The sequence below is a fragment of the Podarcis gaigeae genome, assembly GCF_964106915.1.
Source record: "Podarcis gaigeae genome assembly, chromosome: 8".
Lineage (NCBI taxonomy): Eukaryota > Metazoa > Chordata > Lepidosauria > Squamata > Lacertidae > Podarcis > Podarcis gaigeae.
Genome location: NC_139684.1, coordinates 19816614 through 19840894, shown reverse-complemented (window position 1 = coordinate 19840894; position 24281 = coordinate 19816614). Strand labels below are relative to the sequence as shown.

At 46.3% G+C, this 24281-nt stretch overlaps 1 protein-coding gene across 1 annotated transcript; it reads right to left on the bottom strand.

The window, feature by feature from the left end:
• Nucleotides 1–1880: 1880 nt before the first annotated feature.
• LOC310850719 (taste receptor type 1 member 3-like) lies at nt 1881–21433 on the bottom strand. The gene is made up of 7 exons (XM_083752557.1): nt 20820–21433; nt 17889–18085; nt 16125–16428; nt 14073–14843; nt 10687–10902; nt 9013–9133; nt 1881–7701 (listed from the first exon to the last, which is right to left on the bottom strand). Exons 2-7 carry the CDS (start codon nt 18077–18079, stop codon nt 6773–6775), a joined length of 2532 nt encoding a protein of 843 aa, XP_083608683.1. The 5' UTR covers nt 18080–18085; nt 20820–21433; the 3' UTR covers nt 1881–6772.
• Nucleotides 21434–24281: the final 2848 nt, after the last annotated feature.

Below are 24281 nucleotides of genomic sequence, written 5' to 3'. Positions count from 1 at the left end.
AGGTCCCCCCCCCCCTTTTCATTTTTAAATGAGTGTTTTCCTGTACTTTGAGCTACAGCATCCACAGTCTGGCCTGGCGCAAATGCTGGCGGATCGCTGGACTTCAGAAATGAGAATGTTTTGCACACAGCAGCAAGCTTTTTGAAGTGTCAGAAATGTTGGTCTTTACCATTTTTTTATTAAAGTCCTTTGCAGTCCTTGGACTGGTTGTAAGAAAGAGATATAGGCAGGTGGATTGAAGGCGTCTGAAGTTGGTGGGGCAGTGCCCCATATGTCTTCATGAACTAGCTTCTACTGTCCATGAGGGTGAATGAACCCAGTACTGCCCTCCTCCCGGGTTTGGCTTGGTCATTTTGTGTTCCCGCTCTGGGAAATGTAGCTCTACAGTAGGGAATGGGAGGGTCTCCTAACAACACACCCCTTAAAAACTACAGCTCCCAGAATTCTGTGGGGGAAGCTATGCCTGTCTACAGTGTTTTGAATGTATGGTGTGGATGTGGTCTTTCCTGCACCCACCACCCACCCTCACTTCCGCATCACTTAAAGGTTTTGCTGACTACCAGCCCACATGCTTATGTTTTCAAGCTCGGCTTCTCAACGATGAGAGCTAGAACTTCTTAAAAATGCTTTTTAAAAAACTGAGCGAGAATGCAGAATTCTATGATGTACAAAACATGGCGCACTTGCTTGGCAGCTGAATATAGATGGCTGTGCTTATCAATGGACAGGAAAAGCTGCAATGGCTACTATAACAAACTTCTGCAGCAGAATAAAATTGCTAGCACTGAAATTTCCAAACTGGGCTGGAGCCGTTTGGATGGCTACTTGTGTGGCGAGAAATAAATTAACTAAAATAATTAAGCGTGTTAATGTTTCTTGGCGTCATATGAGCAAATGTACATTGTCAAAGAGTTCCTGTAGCAGCCCGCAGGAGTCGCCGGAGGAGGAGGGTGCTCACTGGCTATGTGTGAGTTGCCGCTTTTGGCTTCCTTCCTTCACATCAGCCTCCACTAGTCTTGGGGCATTGATCCATATACCTAATTGTCAGGGGCAATTGCCCAAAGCCAGTGGAGGCTGATGAGAAAGAAGTAAACTAAGACTACTGACTCATCCAGAGATACGATGGGGAGCCTCGGAAGGCAAATAACTTGTGCATTGGAAGTGGCTTCTTGATCCACACACCTAATGGAGAAATGCCATCGCAGAGCTCCCTGCTTTTGGCTGAGGATGCCTGTTGCATCTCTGGATGAGAAAGATCTCGGCTTTCCTCCTTCCAAATAGCCTCCATTGGGAGCATGTCATTTTGGTGCATCTCCGCATACAGCGTCTAGCTCCCAAAAAGGAGAGGCAGCAGAACTGGCCTGCTGTCATGGGAGGTTGCCTCGTATGTATCTGCATAAGCTGCTGTTCTGGGCTTTTCTTTTGAATTAGGAGGAACACCCACATCGTAGATAGAATTGTAGAGTCGGAAGGGGACCCAAATGAAGAGACACTTAAAAACAAAGCTTTGGGCCATGGTGAGAGTGACTGCCGCTTTCTGCCAGCTTGTATTATTAATAATAATAATAATACACGGAAGCATCACAGCTATCAGAAATTTGGACAAGGCTGTGTTAGCACTTCTACTTTGGGGTCATGTGGAATAGCCTCTATATGTTTCGGTTTCCTCTCTGCCCATTTTGTGCGTGTAAGTTAAAAATGTCAAGCCAGTCGAAATGACAAAGTGTTATCAGGTCTGTGCTTTTGGATGTGGTGGCAATGGCATGCTTTGTGAGAAAGGCTGTGACATTATAGTGACAATCATGAGGATGGTTTTGTTTTTTTGCAATCACCTGTTTACTCTTCCCAACACTCTCTCTCTGTCTCTCTCTGTCTCTCTCTGCACAACTGCACGCTCATCTTTCAGCTGTTTGGAGTTGCAGTGATAGCAATCTTCCCCTCCCCCCAACAATAAAAATAATAATCTTGGGAACTGTGCTTTTGCAGGGCATCCAAGGGTTGTCTCGAGTGCCAGCCTTCCTCAGAGTAGACCCATTGAACTTAATGGGCACGATGAACTTAGGTCCATCAATCTCAGTAGGTCCACTCTGATGGCTACACCAGCCCATGTCAGTTTCCTGCCACCGCTCCACATCTTTGGTTTACGGTGGCAGGGAAAAGTCTCAGAATAATATAAAGCTGCCTATCTCCAGTTCAGGCCATTGCTATATCTAGCCCAGCGCCATCTGCTCTGACTGGCAGCAGCTCCCCAGGATTTCCCGGCACAGCAACAGTAAGGGACTGGACACCCTGCAAAGCACTTTCCCTGCGTCTGTGGTTATTCCTCAACAGCTGGTTTCTGAGGAAGGTTAGCAGCTCAGTGGCAGAGCTTCTGCTTTGCATGGAGATTGCAGGCTCAGTTCGCAGATTACTGGCTCAATCCACCAGCTAAGGCTAGGAGAGTTCTTCTGCCTGGAGCGCTGTTGCCAGTCAGTGTAGTAGACGGTGCTCAGCTGGATAAAGCAGCTTCCCATGTTCTACCGAGTCAGAACAAGTAGATGTACTGCCTGTTCTGACTGGCAACAGCAATTCTCACCAGGGTCTGTGGTCTTTTCCATCGACCACTTCTTGACCATTTTAAACTGGAGACGCCAAGGATTGAAACTTGGACCGTCTGCGTGCAAAGCTTGACCACCAAACTGTGGTGCCCCCTAGCAGAGATGCTGTCATCAGATGCGGTGAACTTGCCAAGGGCTCCTTCCTAGGCAGCTCAGCTTCCTTGCAGACATCCCAAAAGAGATGTTAAGAGTCGCAGATCAGTTTACTCTGAGAGTGCAAATCTCGGAGAAGAAGAGTGCGAAGATCAGCCATTTCTTCTTGTGGATATATAGTTAAATGGGGTTACATCCAGTCAAGGTTTACTGAAGAGTAGACCCATTGAAATTGATGGAACTATGTTGCATCTTGTGCATTAAGTATAGGGGTAGGGTCTTCTCTTGAGTAAAAGAAACATTGGCTACAACTTTATATCTCCAGTACTTACGGCAAAACTCACATGAGCAAGCGTTTAGAATAGCACAACTATTTGCTTCGTGAATCGTAAGATCTGCAACACCCCCGTGGATAGATACAGGCATAGACACACATAGATAATACAATGATACCACCTATGTAGCAGGGGGCAGCCTTGCAACAGTTGTATGGACCTGTTAGGGATTCTTAGAAGCTTCCAAATTCCAAAATAGCTGTTAGGTTGATGGCAGGTGTAACATAGGTAGCTGCCTTAAGTTGGCCCAACCCATTTTTAAGGGGGTACATTGGTCTTCAACCTTGAAAATGGTTCACCCATGTTTAAAATGGTTCACTTGCTGTGTCCCTGTGGTTCTGTGCTACACTCTTTCTACACTCTTTTAGAGTGATCCACCCATGATTGTTTAATCTGACTGTAATTGGACAAACATGCCCCACTGTCTTGTCATTGACCTTAGGCCAGTCTTGCTTTTGTTCCTGTTCTGTTTTTGGGCAGATCCACACCATCTGTTTAAAGCACATGGCTTCCCCCAGTCATCCCTGGGAAGTGTCGGTTCCCTCCCAACAGAGCTACCATTCCTTAACAGATTGAGGTTCCTGGGATTCTTTGGAGAAAAGTCACGTGCTTTTAAATGCACACCCCTTCAGCTCCCTCTACAGTTCTATGATTCTATGCCAGGGATTCTTTAGCTGTTATTCTTGCGTCGTAGGATCTATGAACTTTGAATGGTGTGGATCTGCTGTTAATCCACTAGGTGGACTCACCCCTTGGCTTTTTTAAAATTTCGTTTATCTGGATTGTAGGGAGTAACTTCAAAAGAATGATTTTAATTCTAATCAGTGATTAGAAAGATGTGTAAAGAATTTATGTACAGTAGAGGAAAACAATTTAAAATAAATGATTTTAAGTAATGACTGGAGTTGGGGAGAATCTTTACTCCCTATCACTCTCAAACGTTAACTGTCCTAGAACGGGTTCAGTTCCCAAGGTCAACCTTTGGGCAGTGTGAACCGTACTGTTTCCCCATTTTACATGTCTATTTCATAATTGAATTCTTTCTTTTTTGTAGATATTGTATTAAAATTCAAGTGTCTGTATAGTTAATATATAGCAGCTTATGTGTAAATGCTATTTTAAACACTAAAAAAAGCTTTTAATTTTTACGTGACAAATGCACTTTCCTGTCGTTCCTTTATTTGTGGTGATACTTTATTTTGAGAGGTGTGTGTGTTGTGTACTGTATATTTCATATTCTGCAAGCACCGTAACTTATTCCTGGCTGGCAGTCCAATCTTGCTGATGCAGTTATGAGTCTTCTTCATAGCCCAAGGTTTCTTCTTCTTGTAGTAATCCGGGGATTGGTGGCTGGTGCCCATTGGGACTGGTAGGGCAGACGTCAGGGAGACGAACAGTAGGTGGCGCCAGAGCCCATGGCAAGGAAAGCCAACTCATTCTAGTTTTGTCCACATCCTCCTACTCCCTGCTAAGTTCTAGGAGGAAAACACTAAGCTTAAAGAGGAGGAAGCTGACAGGCAGGACCACCCCCTTCAACAGGTTGTCAGGTGGGGGCTGGCTTAGGGCTGGCTGAAATTGGTGAAGCAGTGGCCCATTTGCCCCAAATGGATTAGGGAATCAGAGGGCATATTAGGCTATGTATGTGCCACACCTCTGATTCTGTCTCTTGCAGAAGCACCTTAAAAGTTACACATGTAAGTGTGTGAAGTCCAAACACCTTCACCTGCATTGTCATCCAAACCTGTCCCAAAGGCTTGGGTCAAGTTAACAGCATTGCACACCTTTTTAAACCACGCAAAGCATATAGGAAAGAGACAAGAAATGTTCTATTACATCCAAATAGATCACCGTGCATTTATTTGTGTGCCTCTTTCCTTCGGAACTATCCCCAAAGTAGCTCATTGCGTACCAAATGAAGAATTAACTATAACGGTTTGAAATCAGTATGTACAAGTTTGTATGAAGTAATGCAAATAAACCAACCTAGTTTAACAGCTTAAAAGTGAACAAGAGAAAGGGCAATGCCTAACACAGAATAGATAATGCATCCAAGGAGATAATGGAGTTGAAGAATATCCCGCTCTTAGGTCTCTTCCTGGGTTGTTGTTGTTTAGTCATCTAGTCGTGTCCGACTCTTCGTGACCCCATGGACCAGAGCACGCCAGGCACTCCCGCAGTTTGGTCAAACTCAGGCTGGTAGCTTTGAGAACACTGTCCAACCATCTCGTCCTCTGTCGTCCCCTTCTCCTTGGGCCCTCCATCTTTCCCAACATCAGGGTCTTTTCCAAGGAGTCTTCTCTTCTCATGAAGAGAGTCTTCTCATGAAGTGTCCAAAGTATTGGAGCCTCAGCTTCACGATCCGTCCTTCCAGTGAGCACTTGGGGCTGATTTCCTTAAGAATGGATACGTTTGATCTTCTTGCAGTCCATGGGACTCTCAAGAGTCTCCTCCAGCACCATAATTCAAAAGCACCAATTCTTCAGCGATCAGCCTTCTTTATGGTCCAGCTCTCACTTCCATACATCACTACTGGGAAAACCATAGCTTTAACTATACGGACCTTTGTTGGCAAGGTGATGTCTCTGCTTCCTGGGTTACAACCCAGCAACAATCCTCTCTGGCTCTGCTCCGCACCCTTCTCAGGAACAAATTCGAGAACCGTGGTCATATCTTTTACTGGCGTGGATAGAGAGGGGTGTGTGTGTGTGCACTGTTGGGATACTGCCAGGGAGACAAAGGTCATCATGCCTCCACGTCGTCTCCCGGTCTCCATAACCTGTTGGTTGCAATTGGGTTGAACCACAGGTACTACAGGTTACACGGAAAGGGGGAGGATGTTAGGAAATATCCTAACACACACACACATGGAGAAGCCACTGACTTTTGCATGTAACTACAGAAAATATATGAAGGTAAGTCACCTGTTCATCTGCCCATTTTTGCCTCAGGCTCTATCCATCACTGACGGAAGTTTGCCCACAAGGGGATATGGCCCTAAGGCAAGCTCCTTGTTTAGAGTGTTTGTGCTTGCCCCGCTCTGGCAATGCTGATGGTAGACTGTGCTGTTTTCCATCTCCTTCGTTTCTGCAGCCTGCTGGAATGGCTGCTAATAGATGCAGTGAGAACCTCTTTGAAACGTAGCCAAAGAACCACTTCACGTCCTCGCTGAGCCAGTGTTCTGTGTCAAATGTGCTTATGAGTCTGTGACTTAACGCTCTCTGGATGTTGTTGGGACTCCTGATTCCATCAACCGCAACCAGCCTGACCAAGGGAATTAGGGAGAATGGGAGCTGTAATCTAACAATGCCCGGGGGACATCAGGGTAGAGATATCTGCTCTAATTCCTACAGTAGGAATGGCGAACTTGTGGTTCTCCAGAGGTTGGATGCTGGCCCCAGCCACCATGGTAAATAATCAGGGGTAGGGTGAAGATAGTGGAGTCCAGCACTATCTAGAGCAGTGTTTCTCAAATTTGGGTCTTCAGCTGTTGTTGAACTACAACTCCCATCATCTCTAGCTAGCAGGACCAGTGGTCAGAGGTGATGGGGGTTGCAGTCCCAAGAACAGCTGGACACTTATGGTGCCCTCCAGTGTTTATCAAGTTTGAGAAACACTAGAGGGCACATAAGAATGTGAGAAGAGCCCTGCTGGATCAGGCCAATGGTCCATCTCGTCCAGCATCCTGTTCTCACAGTGACTGACTGGATGCCCCAGTGGGGAGCCGGCAGTCTTCTCCCACTCCCTACGTTACTTGGTTTCTGGAGCATCCAGCTTGCCGTCTGCCGGAGGGTTCTGGGGCAGGCAGCGGAAGTGGGCATCCGTGTTCATGTGGGGCGTGAAGAGCAGGATGTAACACACTGGGTAGTAGTAGGAGCCGAAGATGGCAAAGATGCTGGCCAGTCCAGCAAAGACCTGGAACAGAGAGACAAACTTCCCTTGGGAGGTGGCGTAGGTGGGCACGAAGAGTGTCCAGATGATGAGAATGAGGATCGTTGCAAAGCTAATGGACTTGGTGGCCTTGTCGTTCCTCTGGTCTGAGTTGTTCCCCATGAAGGTGCAGAGGCAGCAGACGGCAGCCAGACCAAAGTCATGGGCTAGGAGCAAGCTGTAGCCCGGGAAGGAGCTGTCCCGGCATTGCACCAGGATGGTCTTCTCGAGCTCAGTGCTCTCCTCCAAAGAAGGAGGGTTCCAGAAATACCACACGAGGCAAAGGAGGCCCTGGATGGCTATGTTGAGGATGATGCAAAGGCCCATCAGGTGCTTCCTCAGCTTAGGCCTCTTCAAGGTCCAGCCGAGCCCTGAGCTTTGGAGTGTCTTGCCAAGCAGTGTGGCCAAGCTGATGGTGAAGCTGAAGAAGAAGAGGGGCTGTCGGAGCTTGCAGACCAACGAGGTGGGCTTGATGACGAATAAGTAGAAGCTGCTGCAGAAGCAGGTTGAGGAGAGGACAATGGAGAGTGTGGGGAAGCCACCGACAAAGTGCATGGCCGGGGTGCCGCGGTGCTTGGCCAAAATGCCGGTGACAACAGCCATTTGGGCCATGGCCAAGACCGTCAAGGCCACCATGTTGATGGGGAGGGTGTCAGTCACCTCCAGGTATTCAAACGCTCTGTCGTAGCATTTGGTGCTCTGCGGAGGAGACCATTTCTCTCTAGGGCATGGGGTGCATTCATGGGGATCTGGATGAAAAGAATAGTTGATTAGGCAGGAAGGGGAGGAGGCTTAGTAGAACTATGTTGGATGCAACCCAGTTTGTTTGGCTGAAATGTTGCCCTTTCCCTGGTTAAAGGTAAAGGTAAAGGGACCCCTGACCATTAGGTCCAGTCGTGGCCGACTCTGGGGTTGCGGCGCTCATCTCGCTTTATTGGCCAAGGGAGCCGGCGTACAGCTTCCAGGTCATGTGACCAGCATGCACCACGGAACCACAGCAGCGCACGGAAACGCCGTTTACCTTCCCTCTGGAGCGGTACCTATTTATCTACTTGCACTTTGACGTGCTTTCGAACTGCTAGGTTGGCAGGAGCAGGGACCGAGCAACGGGTGCTCACCCCATCGCAGGGATTCGAACCGCTGACCTTCTGATTGGCAAGACCTAGGCTCTGTGGTTTAACCCACAGCGCCACCCAGTACCCCTTTCCCTGGTTAGTCTGATCCTTTTTTAATGCCAGCACTTTTTTTTTTAAGAAAACAGTCTTCAGGTGACAGTCATTGTGTGTAGGAAAAGAAGGAATACCTCTTCTACGATGGTGCCAAAAGAAGCCTCCCGTCATGTTTGTGTGTGGGAGAGAGATTAAAAGATGCCTCTTCTAAGACAAAGCCTCCCCTGCACTACCAAAAGCGATGCGGGTGGCGCTGTGGTCTGAACCACTGAGCCTCTTGGGCTTGCCGATCAGAAGGTCGGCGGTTGAAATCTGTGCAACGAGGTGAGCTCCTGTTGCTCTGTCCCAGCTTCTGCCATCCTAGCAGTTCAAAAGCACACCAGTGCAAGTAAATAAATAGGTACCGCTGTGGTGGGAAAGTAAACAGCGTTTCTGTGCGCTCCGGCTTCTGTCATGGTGCTCTGTTGCACCAAAAGTGGTTTAGTCATGATTGCCACAAGACACAGAAAGCTGTCTGTGGACAAACGCCAGCTCTCTCGGCCTGAAAGCAAGATGAGCGCTGCAACCTCTTAGTCGCCTTTGACTGGACTTAACTATCCAGGGATCCTTTACCTTTTCACCTTACCTTACATGCACCACCTGAGACAAAGTTTACTCCCTCATTCTTTCTATTGTTCATTATCATGCAAACATAGTTAATTGGCTAAAAATGCATCTGATCATTCTTACTTAAAATGTAAGAACGGGACACGGGGTGGGGAACATGAACAGGAGCTAAAAATATTTATAAGGCAAAAAGAAGAAAGACGTGTTGGTTCAAAACTTCGCTGCCAATGTAGAGTTGTTGAATGAGGAGGCACCCTTGGCACATCTGGAAAAACTCCAGCTCACCATTTTTGTTCTGGAAGTAATTTGCAGGACAGTCTTCACACAGAAAACAGCAATTGTGTTCTCCTCTCAGCCATCTCTTCTGCCCTGGTTTGCACTCCTGTGTACATCTTGATATGGGGGGCTTTAGGAAATGAAAGAAACAAACAAAAGGTATTCACTAACTCCAGTGGACTGTGCTGTCCCCACCACCACTTTGGAAACCCTGTCAAAACAAGCTAGCCCCCCCTTCCCTCTACATCTGGGGTTGCCAACCCTTTTAGGCCCCATAATACACTTGGACAAGGTCCGTATAGTTAAAGCCATGGTTTTCCCAGTAGTGATGTATGGAAGTGAGAGCTGGACCATAAAGTAGGCTGATCGTCGAAGAATTGATGCTTTTGAATTATGGTGCTGGAGGAGACTCTTGAGAGTCCCATGGACTGCAAGAAGATCAAACCTATCCATTCTGAAGGAAATCAGCCCTGAGTGCTCACTGGAAGGACAGATCGTGAAGCTGAGGCTCCAATACTTTGGCCACCTCATGAGAAGAGAAGGCTCCCTGGAAAAGACCCTGATGTTGGGAAAGATGGAGGGCACAAGAAGAAGGGGATGACAGAGGGCAAGATGGTTCGACAGTGTTCTCGAAGCTACAAACATGAGTCTAACCAAATTGCGGGAGGCAGTGGAAAACAGGAGTGCCTGGCATGCTCTGGTCCATGGGGTCATGAAGAGTCGGACACGACTAAACAACTAAACAACAACAATACACTTGAACCTTTTTTTAAGGAAATGCCATAGATGCCATCCACTCCGATCTCTTCTTTCTCTGCTCCCAGCTACCACACAAGTGACAGAAAGAAAGCAAGCACACTCCATTTATCCCAAGGTATATCTAGGAGAATGAATCTAAGCATTGAAGCATACCTAAAGGTGATAGAGGAGGTGGGAAGGTTTGCCACTCTTCCAACTTCCTCCATCTCTGTGTACTTTTCAAGGGACAAAATGGTAGCCACCCTCAGCACCTCTACAGGGAGCAGTGAGTGAGGGCCTCAAAGGTGCCAGAGGAAGACCAAAGGGGTGTCATTGTGCCCAGGAGCGCTGTGTTGGCAACCCCTCCTCTCGCTGTACGCCTGCCCCCACAAGCCAGTAGATGAGGAAGCAAATAGGTAGTGACAAGATGGAGGAGCACGACTGCAAGTTGCAGCAAGGAGCAGAAGTTGGATCCAGCAGACAGCAACCCTTTGAGAGCTCTGGGGCCTCGACAGCTTCCTGAATATGCTAGCACCCAACACTGATACCATCCTGGGAAAGGGAAGCTTCTCTTAGTGGATGGTCCAAACTGAGGACTGAATACTGGGCAATAAAAGTCAGCAGCCTGAGATGATCAATTTTCTTTCTAAATTTTTTCCCTTAAGTTTCTAGTCCTTACGCCTGAAAAATCTTGCTGAAGAAATCCAGGTGACTTGTGAGGAGCAGTAGGAAGAGAAGGATGTGGACCTTTAAGGATAAAGATGAGGGGCACTGGAGGAGGATGAGAAAATGTCTTTAGTAGGCCTAGAGAACCTAGTTCTGTTTAAACAGAGTTTGGACTTAATAGGGACAGAATATGAAAACTGCCACCACCATTTGCAGAAAGGAGGATTTGTTTAGAAGCCAAGAGGTATGTAAGTAGTGAATAAACAACTTAGTGCGAACCTTCCCTTCCTTTGTGTTCCAGCGGATCTTTGATTTGCTGATGTTGAGCTGAGGCTGCAGGGGATGATAGCTACCGAAACTGACAAACTCGTGGTTTCCATGTGTGGTCGCATCCCAGTAAATCAGATCATAACCGGTTGGAGGATTTCCTGACTTGCTGAAATGAACCAGATGAGAATTGATGGTGAAGTTGACCCGAGCTACTTCTTCCAGGAGCTGCAAAACAAGGAAAAGTACCCGAAGAACTGTGGTTATTCAAAACCCCAAGTGAGGGAGGTGTCAGCAGAGGGTTGGAGGCACATCGAAGCCTCTCGTATTTTTTTTAAATTAAAAGCATAAGCTCCTCTGTACTGCCTCCTCACCTCTGATGCAACACATGATTTAAGGATGCTTTCCATGGGCATCTGGTTAGTGTGAGAACAGGATGTCAGATGAGATGCGCTTTCAGCCTGATCCAGCGAGGCTGTTCTTGCACTCTTGTGCTCCAAATACAAAAGATTTGCAAAGCCAAACGAGGCAAGTGTGTGGGCAATCTCCCTTTGGTGAGGATGCTGGTATTACCACCCTCAGATGGGCAACGATGCGCTTATGACTTAGGGGCCCTCGATTGACCAGATAACTGGTGGTATAAAAACTAACAAATTTAAGTGCATTTTTAAAAAACACATAACGCTGCTGTTGCTGCTGTAAGGGATGGAAGGTCAGGGGCAACGATGGGACAGGTTTATAAAGCTGGCTGTACCCCCGTCACACCAATGGGCAGGTGTGCTTACATGAGAACAGGGAGTATGATAGGATTTCTGAAATGACTGGAGTAAATGTAGCGCTTCCAAAGTTTGGAGAATTGAAACCCTTACAGTGGCGGCTGTCTGTCAGGCTTCAGGGAATCCAATCCTTCCCACAATATCAGCCAAGAAGCAGATAAACAATAAGAGTCCTTACCAAGTATTTTATTCAATAGACTCAGAAAGAGGGCGCCCTCGCCGAATGGCGGACTCCCTCCGAGCTCCGGAGGGAGCCTGCTCGGCAGGGGCTGGGTCCTACTGCGCCGGCGACGCGGGGACCCTCAAAAACCATGGGCGCTGAAACCCATGGGCATGGTGACTCGGCGGGCACCTTTTGCGCCCCCCCGACCCGCGAAGGAGCCTTTTTAAAGGCTGCGGAGCGGGTGACGGGGGGGGTGGTGCTATGAGTCCTCCGCTTCCCCTGCCGAGCGAAGCCGCATGCCATTCGACGGAGAGCGCTGACTTCTTCCATTGAAAATTTGGCCTTAAAAGAATAACCCGTGAGTAATTGGAACTTGGATTAAAAAGGAGAAAAAAAAATTTTTGTTAAAAATTCGGAGCGAGCGGGGGATGTGCAAAAAGGAAGTCAGCCTCCCCCCTGTTGTAGAGGAGTTAAAGCAAAGGATTTGACAACTAAGATCGAGTGTAACCTTATTTTGAGAAAGTTATTAATTTCGCAATGGAAAATTATAAGACTGGGCTGGAGGAGAAAAGTGGAATGTGAATTAAAATGCAACCCCCCCCCCCAAACCCCGGGAGCGATCCGTGAGAGCGCCGGGAGAGGAGAAATAGAGGTTTTGACAGCTGTCAAAGGAGCTGTCAAAGCGGAAGAATAAAAAGAGAACTTTGTTACAAGGACTTTGCCGGTTACATTTGTTACAAATTGGATATAAATTGTTTAAAACAAGGAATAACAAGTTACTTTGACTGTTGGGTGTGATCTGGAAGGAAACTGAGTTACTATAATCCCTCTAGAGGAGCTGTGGGACACTACAAGTATTGCTGGCATGGAATTTGAAATAGGACTTTTTATCTCCTGGGAAACTGCAGAAATGGAACACTATTTTGTCTACAGAGGTCTATACACTAAAGGAGACAATAGATTTATCTATTGAAGAATGGAAGGGACTTGACGTAATGTTTTGTTCCTGAATAACAAAGCCTCTGCAGAGGAATTAGAAGCTTTTGGAATTAGAACATTTGTGCAGGAGAGCAGGGGGAAAAAAAGGAGGAGAGAGATCAACAAGAACAACAAGAACAACAAGAACTGGATAAAGTTGGAAGTGGGAACATTTGGGACATCCAGATTTGAAAGGTCTAAAGAAATAAAATTGGAGTTTTTACTCTTAAATACAAAGATCTGGATGGAAAAAATGGACCTGTTTGAGACAGACTCCTTCCAAGATTGGACATTCGAAACTAAAAAGGACCAAAAGACGGCAAAGACTATTAAAAAGACGGCAAAGCGGACTGGTGAAGGACTATGGCTTAAGTGTGGGAGCTCCAGGACGACAGTAGACATTGATGGACATTGGGAACGCAACCGGGAAAGGGGGGAGGGAAATTTGGAATCCAAAGAGTGTTAAATTATATCTTATTCTTTTTCTTAATTTTTTTATTCTAATCTGTATTGCATATTAAAGAGGGGAACTCGTGGAAGGGAACAGGTCGATTTTAGGGGATGGGAAAATATTTTTAAATTGCGTCAATGATAATAAGTTTAAAATTTGGGGTAAGAATTTGTTGAATTTATTTGAAAGAATTGGAATACAAGAGGGGGAGGGGAGGGGAAGTCCTGGAAAGATGCTAATGAAAATAAGGTTTTAAATTTGGATGTTTTTCTTTTTTTTATATATATATTTGAAAATCTTTAATAAATATTATTTAAAAAAAAAAATAGACTCAGAAAGAGAGATAATGGTGTTGCTTCAAATCAAGTCCCACCCCCTCCATCTCTCCTATTATACGTCATCTCTGCGCCGGCTGATCTGTGCTTTCTGCCTCTGAGCTCTCTGCTCTACTACTCTCAATACTCACCAGGTCCTGGGAGACGGGGGGTCAGGAATGCTTTCGAAAGACACAGAGTCTGTCAGCTGTCTCTCCTCTGGTGCTTCTTCCTCCTCCTAGCCCTCTCCCAATACTTCCCATCTTCTCCCCTCTGCAGCCTCTGAACTATGACCTTCTGCAAACGGCTGTTGTAAATCTATACTGCCCTCCTCTTCTCGGGAAGGTTCAGGAGGACTTAGTGTTTATGCCTAAGTGGAATGTGCCCTTGAACTCATGCTTGTCTGGCTGGTGGGTGGACAGGGGTTTGTGGACATACGTAAAAACTAGCCTACTGTGCAAAGGTAACATTTTATTTAGTTGCCCCACCCACTTTTTGCTCATGGCTCCACCTTCCATTGCCATGTGACCCTGAGGTGGTTGCCCAGAAAAGAACACAAGTCTCAAGCTAAAAAATAAATTAAAAAATTGTTCCTCAGCCTTGGTTTCAATAACTCAGGTAGGAGAAGAGAGAGCGTAGAGTCCTTTCACAATGACCAAAGCCAATAAAACTCACAGCCCTTGCAGGTAACCCTGTACTGCTTCCTCCTCACTCACCTGCCATGGGTAGACCTCTCTGCTCATGTTGCACCACTTGCTTGTGGCATTGCACTGAAGCAGCTGGTGGAGAGCATGGGCGATGACGTAGACCGCTTTGTAGGTGTTGAATGTGCTGTAGAACCTAGCGGGACCGGTGTCTGTGGAGAAGTCGGCAAGAGTCAGAGAGCTGCAGTCAGAGCACTGCTCATCTCCCTCACTGGTGTCAGAGCTGTTCTGGTCCCTGCCAGGATCTGCCATGACATTCCTCACATATTCTCTGAACCCAGGCATCTCCCCGCTTTTTATCGCCACCCCGATGATGGTTCCTATTCTCGCCAGGTTCGGAATATGAGCAACGATGGGTGAGGTTGCCCAGCACTCGCTGGCAATCCACACTTTGCCAGTGATGCCCCTGCTCAGAACCACCCTCAGCAGAGCCTCCGCGCTGCTCGGTTGCGCGAAGATCACCGTGGCGTTGATGTTGGACCTCTGGAGCTGGTCGGCGATTTTGGACAGCTCCTCTTTCCTCTTGCTTTCCTCCGGGTCGCTCGGGAGGATGGCTTCGTAGGCCACACACATATCCTTGGAGAGAGCCAACTGGACAAAGATCTGCAGGGCCCGGCGGCCATATTCATCGTCAGTCACCAAAGTGGCCACCCAGTTCCAGTTGAACTTGCTCAGGAGCTGAACCATGGCGTCAGCTTGGATTCGGTCGCTGGGGACGGTCCGGAAGAACGATGGATAAAGTTGCCTGTCACTTAGCTTATCGCTGGAACTGGCGTAGCTGATCTGGGGAGACATGGAAGATAGGGAGGATATGGAAGATTCACGTGGTGCATGGTTAAGCTATGGAACTCACTCCCCCAGGAGGCAATGATGGCCACCAACTTTAAGAGGAGCAGGTAAATTCATGGAGGAAGATAAAGGCTATCAATGGTTCCTAGCCCTGGTGGCTATGCTCTGCCTCCATGGTTGGAGGCAGTAATGCTTCTGAATATGCACTGCTGGAAACCACAGGATGGGAGAGGGCTCTTGTCATTGGGTCTTGCTGGTGGGCTTCCCACAGGCATCTGGTTGGCTACTGTGAGAACAGAATTCCGGGCCAGATGAGCCACTAGCCCAATCTAGCAGGCTATTATTATCTTCTTAGATGGAGACTATGAAAATTGGGTTATTCAAACAACCGTTGAATTGACACAATGCAATCAAGCAAGCAACAGTGATTTGGGTGTCAGGGCATCTATGGCTAGAACGCAGCTAAGTTATATTCAGAGTTAGCTCACTGAAATTTGTAAACCTAAGTTAGTCCTGTCTCCCTTATTTTAAAGAGGTCTGTTCTGAGTAGGGCTAGCATTGGACACAAGGCATAGGTGCATAATGAGCAGACATACTTAATGCCTATAACATACATAGAATCACAGAAATGCATCGTTGGAATGGTCATTTAGTCCAGTCTCTGCAATACAGGATAATTAAATGATTAAAACAGCTATATAAATGCAGTTCATATTAAGCAGTGGCAAATTACAGTGGTACCTCGGGTTAAGAACTTAATTTGTTCTGGAGGTCTGTTCTTAACCTGAAACTGTTCTTAACCTGAAGTGCCGCTTTAGCTAATGGGGTCTCCTGCTGCCGCTGCACTGCCGCTGCACAATTTCTGTTCTCATCCTGAAGCAAAGTTCTTAACCCGAGGTAATATTTCTGGGTTAGCGGAGTCTGTAACCTGAAGCGTATGTAACCTGAAGCGTATGTAACCCGAGGTACCACTGTATATATGAATTATTTCAGTCCCTCATAACCATATCCAAAAGTCTGCGAGAAAAGGTGCACTTTCATTTGTTTCCTAAGATAAAACAATGGTGTGCTCAGATGCACCTTAACCTGCCCTGGGACCTTACTGTGAAGGTCAGGTAATTTATCATAATCATAATTCTTGATTCTGCTGGTCGACCACCCAGATAGATCTCAACCTTCTGCCTCAATGTAGCTCAAAACACACCAGTGGAGGCTCTTCCTTGAAGGGAGGAAGAGATCTTCATAAGAGCCAGTGCAATGCACTTCCCATCTTACCTCTGGGATCAAAAGAAACTTCAGGAAGCGAGCCACCAGCACGCTCAGCTCCGAATTGCCGGGGCCGACGACAGCAACAACTCGAGGCTTATAGTTGGTATAATCGCATTGCACCTCCACGCCATAGTGGTTGGAGTACTTGGAGAGGAAGGACATTGTGGGCTTGTTGGCCACGGCTGGGTTGTTGCAAGTGTTGTGGATTTCATAGCCGAGCTTGACACCGGGGAGCAGAGAAGTCGAGTTGTTGATTTCGTCGATGGCAAAGCGCATGCTCAGGTGGCGCTTGTAGCCAGTAATGTCGAAGCTTAGGGAGGCAGTTAAAAAAAAGTTAATCATTTCAAGGATGGTGAATGACAAAGGTTCCTTTGCTGGACTTCAAGTCAAGAATTGGGGGTGATGTCAAAGGGGCTTAATTTGTTGGGAGTCTGGGTGCAACTCAGTTTAGCAGATAGGAATTTAGACACATTGGATTGCATCCTGTTTACAACTTCCTCCTCTTACACTTCTCTCTCAGACCTCAAGGTCATTTTGGATCTATCCTCTGAGAACAAAGGAGCATGCATGACTGCCTTTGTCTTCTCTAGATTAGTTAGCTTAGAACTAGAAACCTCTCTATCCAAGTTATGCACTTCCTATAATAAGCAGCTTTGTTATTTTCTTACTCTATAAATATCTCCTATGTGTGTGATTGCTACAGATGAAATCTGATCTCTAATCAGACTCAGAAGCCACACTCAACACTCTGCATACTCCTAATTTTACTGAGGTGGAACAACCTTTCCCATTAGGACCGTACCATTTCGTTGAAGCACCTTGGAATGACAAAAATGAATAGAAGGTTGAGTCAGAGATGAGATGGGTTGGAATAAATTAATCACACAGGCCTGACTGGAGTTGGAGCCCAACAATATCTTCATCCCTGCTCTAATGGATTCTCCAATTAGCAGCCTCAGGACATGACAAGCTTTTTGCATGCTTGACTCAGAGGTGCTATCATGTCTCTTATGCAGTGTCAGGACATTGCCTTGCTTAAGCTGGAATAAAATGAGACCTTACTGTCAGAAAATGATGTCAGCATCCCCCCTCCCAGCATAAACTGGGACCAGGGAACCTCTGAGATCACCTCCACAAGACAATGCCTCAGCCAGAAAATCAGAAGAATTGGGAGTCTCGCTATGTCCCCAATTAGGCTCACCCCACACAATTCTTGCTAGTTTGGTATGGAGTCTAAACTTAAGCTCCTTCTGCTTAGCACAGCTCTCAATTTGTCACATGAGGCAGCCTGGTCAGAGTCCTACTTGGGAGGAGGGACTAGGGCTATAAAAGTCATAACTGAGGGGGGCAAGGATAGAAGCAGACAGGTGGAATGCTTAAACCCCAGTTGGATGCCTGCAGGTTGCTGGTGCCACAACTTCTGTAGGCTCGTTCCTAGCCTAGGTGCCCTCTGGACAGCTCCTCTTCCGTTCAGCACCAACGGATGCTGGACAGCTCCCTTGCCTTGTTTGGAAGCCCAGAAAGAGATACTCATAACAAGTCTGCTGTGGGGGGATTTTGGGGGTGGTGGTGGTCTGATTTTCCCAGCCTAGGTATTATTGTGGGGAGGTGTCAAGAAATTGGGGAAATTGATATTGAAATATTTTCTTTTACAATGATGAATGAAATGTTGAAGAAAGTGCTTTTCCATAACTTCAGATGCCTGGAAATTTTACATCTCTAGTCTTGGTGGACTGTGCATTTTGCTGAGGTTCTTTTGGTCCTACTCACCTGGAACACTTGGGAGTCTTCAGCTCCACATCCTGGCTTAGGTACTGTACTTTGGAGTGAAAGGCAAACATCCCACCAAGGACAAAATCCCCTGGAGCACTAAACTGGGTCAACAGGGACTTGGCCTTTGCTTCATTCAGTTGTATGGAAAGGATGGGAACCAGGAGCCCAATCAGTGCACTGAGAGCCATTTTAGCCTGTGATGGGGGAAATGGAAGGTAGATCTCTGTTTTATGCCTAGTGTTTACATGCTGTTTGTCATGTGCGATTCACAACAACCATGCAAGGTAGTAGGGTAAAGGTAAAGGGACCCCTGACCATTAGGTCCAGTCGTGGCCGACTCTGGGGTTGTGGCGCTCATCTCGCTTTATTGGCCAAGGGAGCTGGCATACAGCTTCCGGGTCATGTGGCCAGCATGACTAAGCCACTTCTGGCGAACCAGAGCAGCGCATGGAAACGCCGTTTACCTTCCCGCCGGAGCGGTACCTAGTTATCTACTTGCACTTTGATGTGCTTTCGAACTGCTAGGTTGGCAGGAGCAGGGACTGAGCAACGGGAGCTCACCCCGTCGCGGGGATTCAAACCGCTGACCTTCTGATCAGCAAGTCCTAGGCTCTGTGGCTTAACCCACAGCGCCACCTGCGCCCCTCATGCAAGGCAGTACTTCTTCCCATATTGCAGATGGGAGGCTGAAGGCTGGAAGGTCTTGTCTGAAGGCCACCTGGTAGAGAAGCAGGATACCAACCTGCGGCTTTGTGATGTGTCGCCTTATCCTGCCGGGCGTGAATGAATTTTTGTGTGCACCTGAACCCTGTGGAAAGCAGGCTTGAACTCCCTGTCCATCAGGTGGCACATGGGCAGTTCATTCCGGCTTGGTCACTCTCTCCCTTTACCCTCACAGGCCAACTTTGATAGATGGGTGGGACTACCCACTTCTCAGTCTTCTGATATCATGGTGGCATCAGATGATTGACAGGTGATCCAGCCCACCTGCCCATGCCATGCTGGGCTGCAGGATGTGGAGAGGTAATAATAACTAATAATAATAATAATAATAATAATAATAATAATAATAATAAATTATTATTATTTAAATGCCACCCATCTGACTGGGTTGCACCACCCACTCTGGGCAGCTTCCAACAAATTAAAACATTGAGCACAGTAAAACATCAAACTTTTAAAAACTTCCCTATACAGGGCTGCCTTCAGATGTCTTCTAAAAGTCAGGTAGTTGTTTATTTGGTGGTTCCTTCGCTGCAAGAAGTAAAGTTACAGGGAACCAGGCAGAGGGCCGTCTCAGTAGTGGCGCCCTCCCTTTGGAAGGCCCTCCCATCAGGTGTCAAGGAGATAAAGAACTACACAACTTTTAGAAGACATCTGAAGGCAGCCCTGTTTAGGGAAGTTTTTAATGTTTGACAGTTTTTTATGTTGTTATAGGTGTTGGAAGCCGCCCAAATGGGCAAGGTATAAATAATTAAATAATTACATCATCATCATGAATAATAATAATAATAATAATAATAATAATAATAATAATAATAATAATTTCCTTGACACCTGACGGGAGGGCATTCCACAGGGCAGGCAAAACTAGTGATAAGACTCCTGAGCTAAAGATCTGGCCCACAGCTTTATATCAGCTTCAATGCTTTTTACTCTGAGGTGTATATTTTTCAGATCCCCCCTTCCGTTATTGCAAGCTGTTTTAAACTGGTTTAATGTTCTATTTTAAATTTGTAGGACCTTTGTGTGAATGGTGGGTAACTATTGTTGTTATTCAGAACATTTTTGCCCTGCTAAGAGTGACTTATATATAGTCAATGAAAACAAGACCATCCCTGCTTGCAGACTTACAATCTAAAAAAAACACGGCACAAGGGGAGGGGAAAGACATGGAAGGAAGAGGGGGGGAATCAAACTCGGGCCATTGTTCTTATAATAATGACCAGTCTGCACAGTCCAGGGGCTGGAGGTGCTTGTTGGAATGAGCTTTCTGCTTCCTGACTCTCTCACTGAGGCAGCTTGGTGGAATGGCTTGCCCACAGGTGACTGTTGAGGGACAGGAGGCCTGATGGGACTGGCCTGTCACAGCACAGACGATGGAGCGATTTAATACTAATAAACGTGATAAAGCAAACAAGCTTTCCTTGCAAAACAGGGTTAATGCACTTCGTATTAAGAAAATGTTTTGTTGTAGTTCTTTTCGTAGAACCGTAGAGTTGGAAGGGACCTTGGGGGTCACTCAGCGCAAACCCCCTGCAATGCAGGAATCTCAACTAGATCATACATGACAGGTGGCCACCCAACCTCAGCTTACAAACCTCTGAGGAAGAGGAGTCCATTACCTTTCGTGGGAGTTCTGTTCCACTGTCAAACAGCTCATACTGTCAGAAAGTTCTTCCTGGTGTTTAGTCAGAATCTCCTTTCTGGTAACTCAAAGCCATTGATTTGGGTCCTCCAGAGCAGGAGAGAACAAGCGTGCTTCCATCTTCCACGTGACAGCCCTTTAGCTATTTGAAAGTGGCTATGGAGTCAGTTTGGATGCGGGTGGCGCTGTGGGTTAAACCACAGAGCCTAGGGCTTGCTGATCAGAAGGTCGGCGGTTCGAATTCCGGCAACGGGGTGAGCTCCCGTTGCTCGGTTCCTGCCAACCTAGCAGTTCGAAAGCACATCAAAGTGCAAGTAGATACATAGGTACCGCTCCAGAGGGGAAGGTAAAAGGCGTTTCCGTGTGCTGCTCTGGTTTGCCAGAAGCGGCTTAGTCATGCTGGCCACATGACCCGGCAACTGTACCTCGGAAGCTCCCTCGGCCAATAAAGCGAGATGAGCGCTGCAACCCCAGAGTTGGCCATGACTGGACCTAACGGTCAGGGGTCCCTTTACCTTTACCTATGGAGTCAGTTCATAAGAAAGGGGCAATAGACTTACCTTCCTTTATTTGCTCTGCTTCATATCCATACCTGTGGTCGCTCTCTCTTTCAGCCCATGAAGCTGCATTCCGCCCTTCTGGCCATTTGTGTTTGATCCTGTTGGCCTGTTTGACTAGGATGGTGATCTTAGAGGCGATGCCCACTAGGCAAAGGCTTTAAAGCCTAGGAATATGTTACATTTGAATAGTGGAACACAATGACAAATGGTACCTGGGTGACTCTGCCCCGTGAAAGGGCAGGTGGAGGCCATTAAATCAAATCATAAGCAAAATGAATCATTTGCATGATGTTCTGGAAACAGTGGGTGGCCATCTGGCAGCGCATGGGCCAAATCCAGCTAGCGAAACAATATTCTCTGCCCTCGCCATGCAAACATGCAAGCACAAATGCTACAGTGCTGAACTGTTGGTATGTAACCTGTGGTCAGTTAATCCTGCACCTGCCCAGTCCCAGTAAGCTGTGCAGTGACTGGGTGTTGGTGGGTAGGGACTTGGGAGGGGGAAGAGAAATTTGCTTTTGCATTTTGATGCCCATCTACTTCATTCACACTTTTTGAAACGGTGCACAAGCCGAAACACAGCTGTCTGTCAAAATTAGCACTTCTCTGATTTTTGTTATTGTTTTCCAACGAAATAAAGTGCACACAAATGTGTGCACATTATGTATGAAAAGTATGTTTAAAAATGCATATTTTATAAGCCAAAATAACATTAAAATGAATTGTATTGGGGGAAATAGCAGTAATGCATGGATTAGGCAGAGCACAAGCCCAAATGTGTATAGGAGGACTCACTTCACGTAAGTTGCACTATGGCACAAGAGTTGCCCCTCCAGATGGCCGTAATATGGCAGCATTGGGGAAGCATCGCAGAACAACTAATAAAGTGGAAAGATGTGTGGACAGTTCACTATAAATTTACCACTAATGCACTGTTACTGCATCAGCGATATTTTTACTCTGGCCTCTTTGACACCTGAGAGTGTTTTAAGGACCCGCCCTATTCCCAAGTCCTGAAATATGTTTTAACCGTTTTCAATTCTGAGTTTTCAATAGTTGTAACCCACCCTGAGATCTGCTGGTAAGGACAGGTAATAAATATAATAATAAAATAATAACATCTGTATAAAACAAGCAAACCCCCCAACCCCAGCCTGGAGGTAATAGGTTTGGTATTTTGTTCTTTTAAAGCTACCTTATTAAAAGTTGATGTTTGCTTCTACTGTGGGGTGTTTTAGTTGGTCTTCAATGGTCTTAACACTCTGTAATTTGTTGTGTCATTTGTCATTTGCAGTGATATCACTGGTCCCTTTTCCTGATCTTTTTTTTTTTTTTTTTTTGCATATCCATTGAGGCTTTGAGCGTGAATTGGCTTTAACTTGGAAACAAAACTATTTGCATGGCGGGGGAGGGTGTCCTGAGGCTTTTCTCGCATCATTCCATCTCATTTTCACCATCCCGTCTCATTTTCATGTTCTTTGCAAAGAGATTCAACCAGTGCATTCAAATCTCTGTGAGAAAATAGCCCCCTTGTGCTGCCTTTAAGCCGTAAACATATCTGGTTTCATCTGGTTTGTGGCAAATGTGGGCAACATAATGGGTAGGATGTCTAGGATTCTTCCTCCTCAAAATACATATTTTAAAATATAATTGCTATTTTCCATATCTTCTTTCAACATTTCATCTCCCTTATTTTATTAAAATGTGTTTTAGCTACTACATATGTAATCCTGCCTATCCTCCAAGGCTCTCCCTGTCTTCCACTTTATTCTCACAGCAGCCCTGTGAGATAGGTTAGGCTTAGAGACAGCGACTAGCTGGCCGAATGAAGATTTGAACCCTGATCTCCCAGGTTCTGATCTGACACTCAAACTGCTACACCACTGACTCACTCAAAGCACCTGAGATAGTGTGTATAGAGTTATCCTGTTTTATGTTTCCAGCAATCTTGCATGATAGGTCTGGCACAAGAGAGGGGGGCTGGCCCAAATGAACATCACTGGTGGTCAAGGCTTAGGGATTACAGCCAAAAAAACAAAAGCAGATAACACAAAAAGTCCTTACCACGTAATTTATTCAGTATTCACAGAGTGAGACAAAGGGATGTAGTCTCTATGCAATGATAGCATTGCTCCAAGTAAAGTCCCTCTCCCATTTGCCTCCCTTAATCTACACCAGTCCTGCATAGTCCTGAGCTTTTTGCCACTGAGCTCTCTGTTCTTCTACTCTCAATGCCCATCTGGGAGAAGGGGGGTCAGGAATGCTCTCCAAGGACACTGAGTCTGTCAGCTGTCTCTCCCCTGGTGCTTCTTCTTATTCTTCCTTCTGTTCCTCTTCCAATATTTCCCAGCTTCTGCCCTCTGAACTATGCCCTTCTGCAAACCACTGATCTAAATCTATACTGTCCTCCTCTTCTCAGGAAGGGCCAGGAGAAGGTGGGGCAGTCCACACCATTCCTCCTTAGTCCAGCCCCTAACACTGATGAATGGGAATTTTAACTCTTCTGCACCCCTATGCAGAAGTTCCCATGCGTGTGTCCTAATGCATAATGGCCACACCTCCAATGTCACACCTGTTGACTAGTCTCGCCCTTTAGTAGCCTTGTGTGATGTATGAGCAGTGATGGGGTATGTAGCTACTTGACACAGCCCTGATTAGGTATAAAGACAACTTCTTTTTAAAATATGTTTTTTATTTGCAAATGTAACAGAAAGAGGTAAAAAACACTGCCAGCAGACATTAACAGTAAGACTATCCCACCAATCCCAGTTTAAATGTATAAATCAATAAGACAGTCCATATATCCAAATAAACACCTTAAACTAGATGTGACGAATGTAAGCTGCGTGTAGGGAGACCTCAGCACGGAGCAGTGGATGCAGGAATGTTTGTCCTTGCAATCTTAAAAAAAACAACAACCTCCAATGATGTCTTACTCAGAGTAGACCCATTGAAATTAATGTACCTAGGTTTGCCGTGCCCATTGATTTCAGTGGGTCCCCTCTGAGTAGCCCAATGTTGGAGACAACCCATAATCTGTTGGCCACCATAAGGTCTCCACCTCCATTGTCAATCCATTAGTCTCCACGTTACAGGGATATAATTCAAGAGGCTTTTTCCTGCAACATGGACAATAACTTCTAACTAGACAGAAGACACCACTAAGCAAGGCCCAAATTATATGCTTCAAAAGAAGATTTCATTGCCAGCATCTATCTGAAGCAGGCAACTCCTTTATGTAAAGGCACTAGGTTAAAGGTATACCTTAAACATCGTTTTCGTTGGGTTTGAAGCAATCTGTTTCAAATCTAACGAAATGCCACACACAGATGCTAAGGCAGCTTCTCATTCGCAGAGCAGAATAGGACAGGTTGGAGACAACTGTGAGTAAGCCATCTCTGTGAGACGTATATAGGTTCCAGTCCCACACTGCATGAGTGTTCTGCAATGATCCCCTGAGGC

Excerpts from the sequence above, each read along its gene's own strand:
- LOC310850719 (XM_083752557.1), bottom strand. The coding sequence starts at position 18,079 with ATGGCTCTCAGTGCACTGATTGGGCTCCTGGTTCCCATCCTTTCCATA. Across the intron at positions 16,429-17,888 it reads AAGACTCCCAAGTGTTCCAG|CTTCGACATTACTGGCTACA; the intron begins GTGAGTAGGACC and ends TGCCTCCCTAAG. Across the intron at positions 9,134-10,686 it reads GGAACACAAAGGAAGGGAAG|CCCCCCATATCAAGATGTAC; the intron begins GTTCGCACTAAG and ends CATTTCCTAAAG.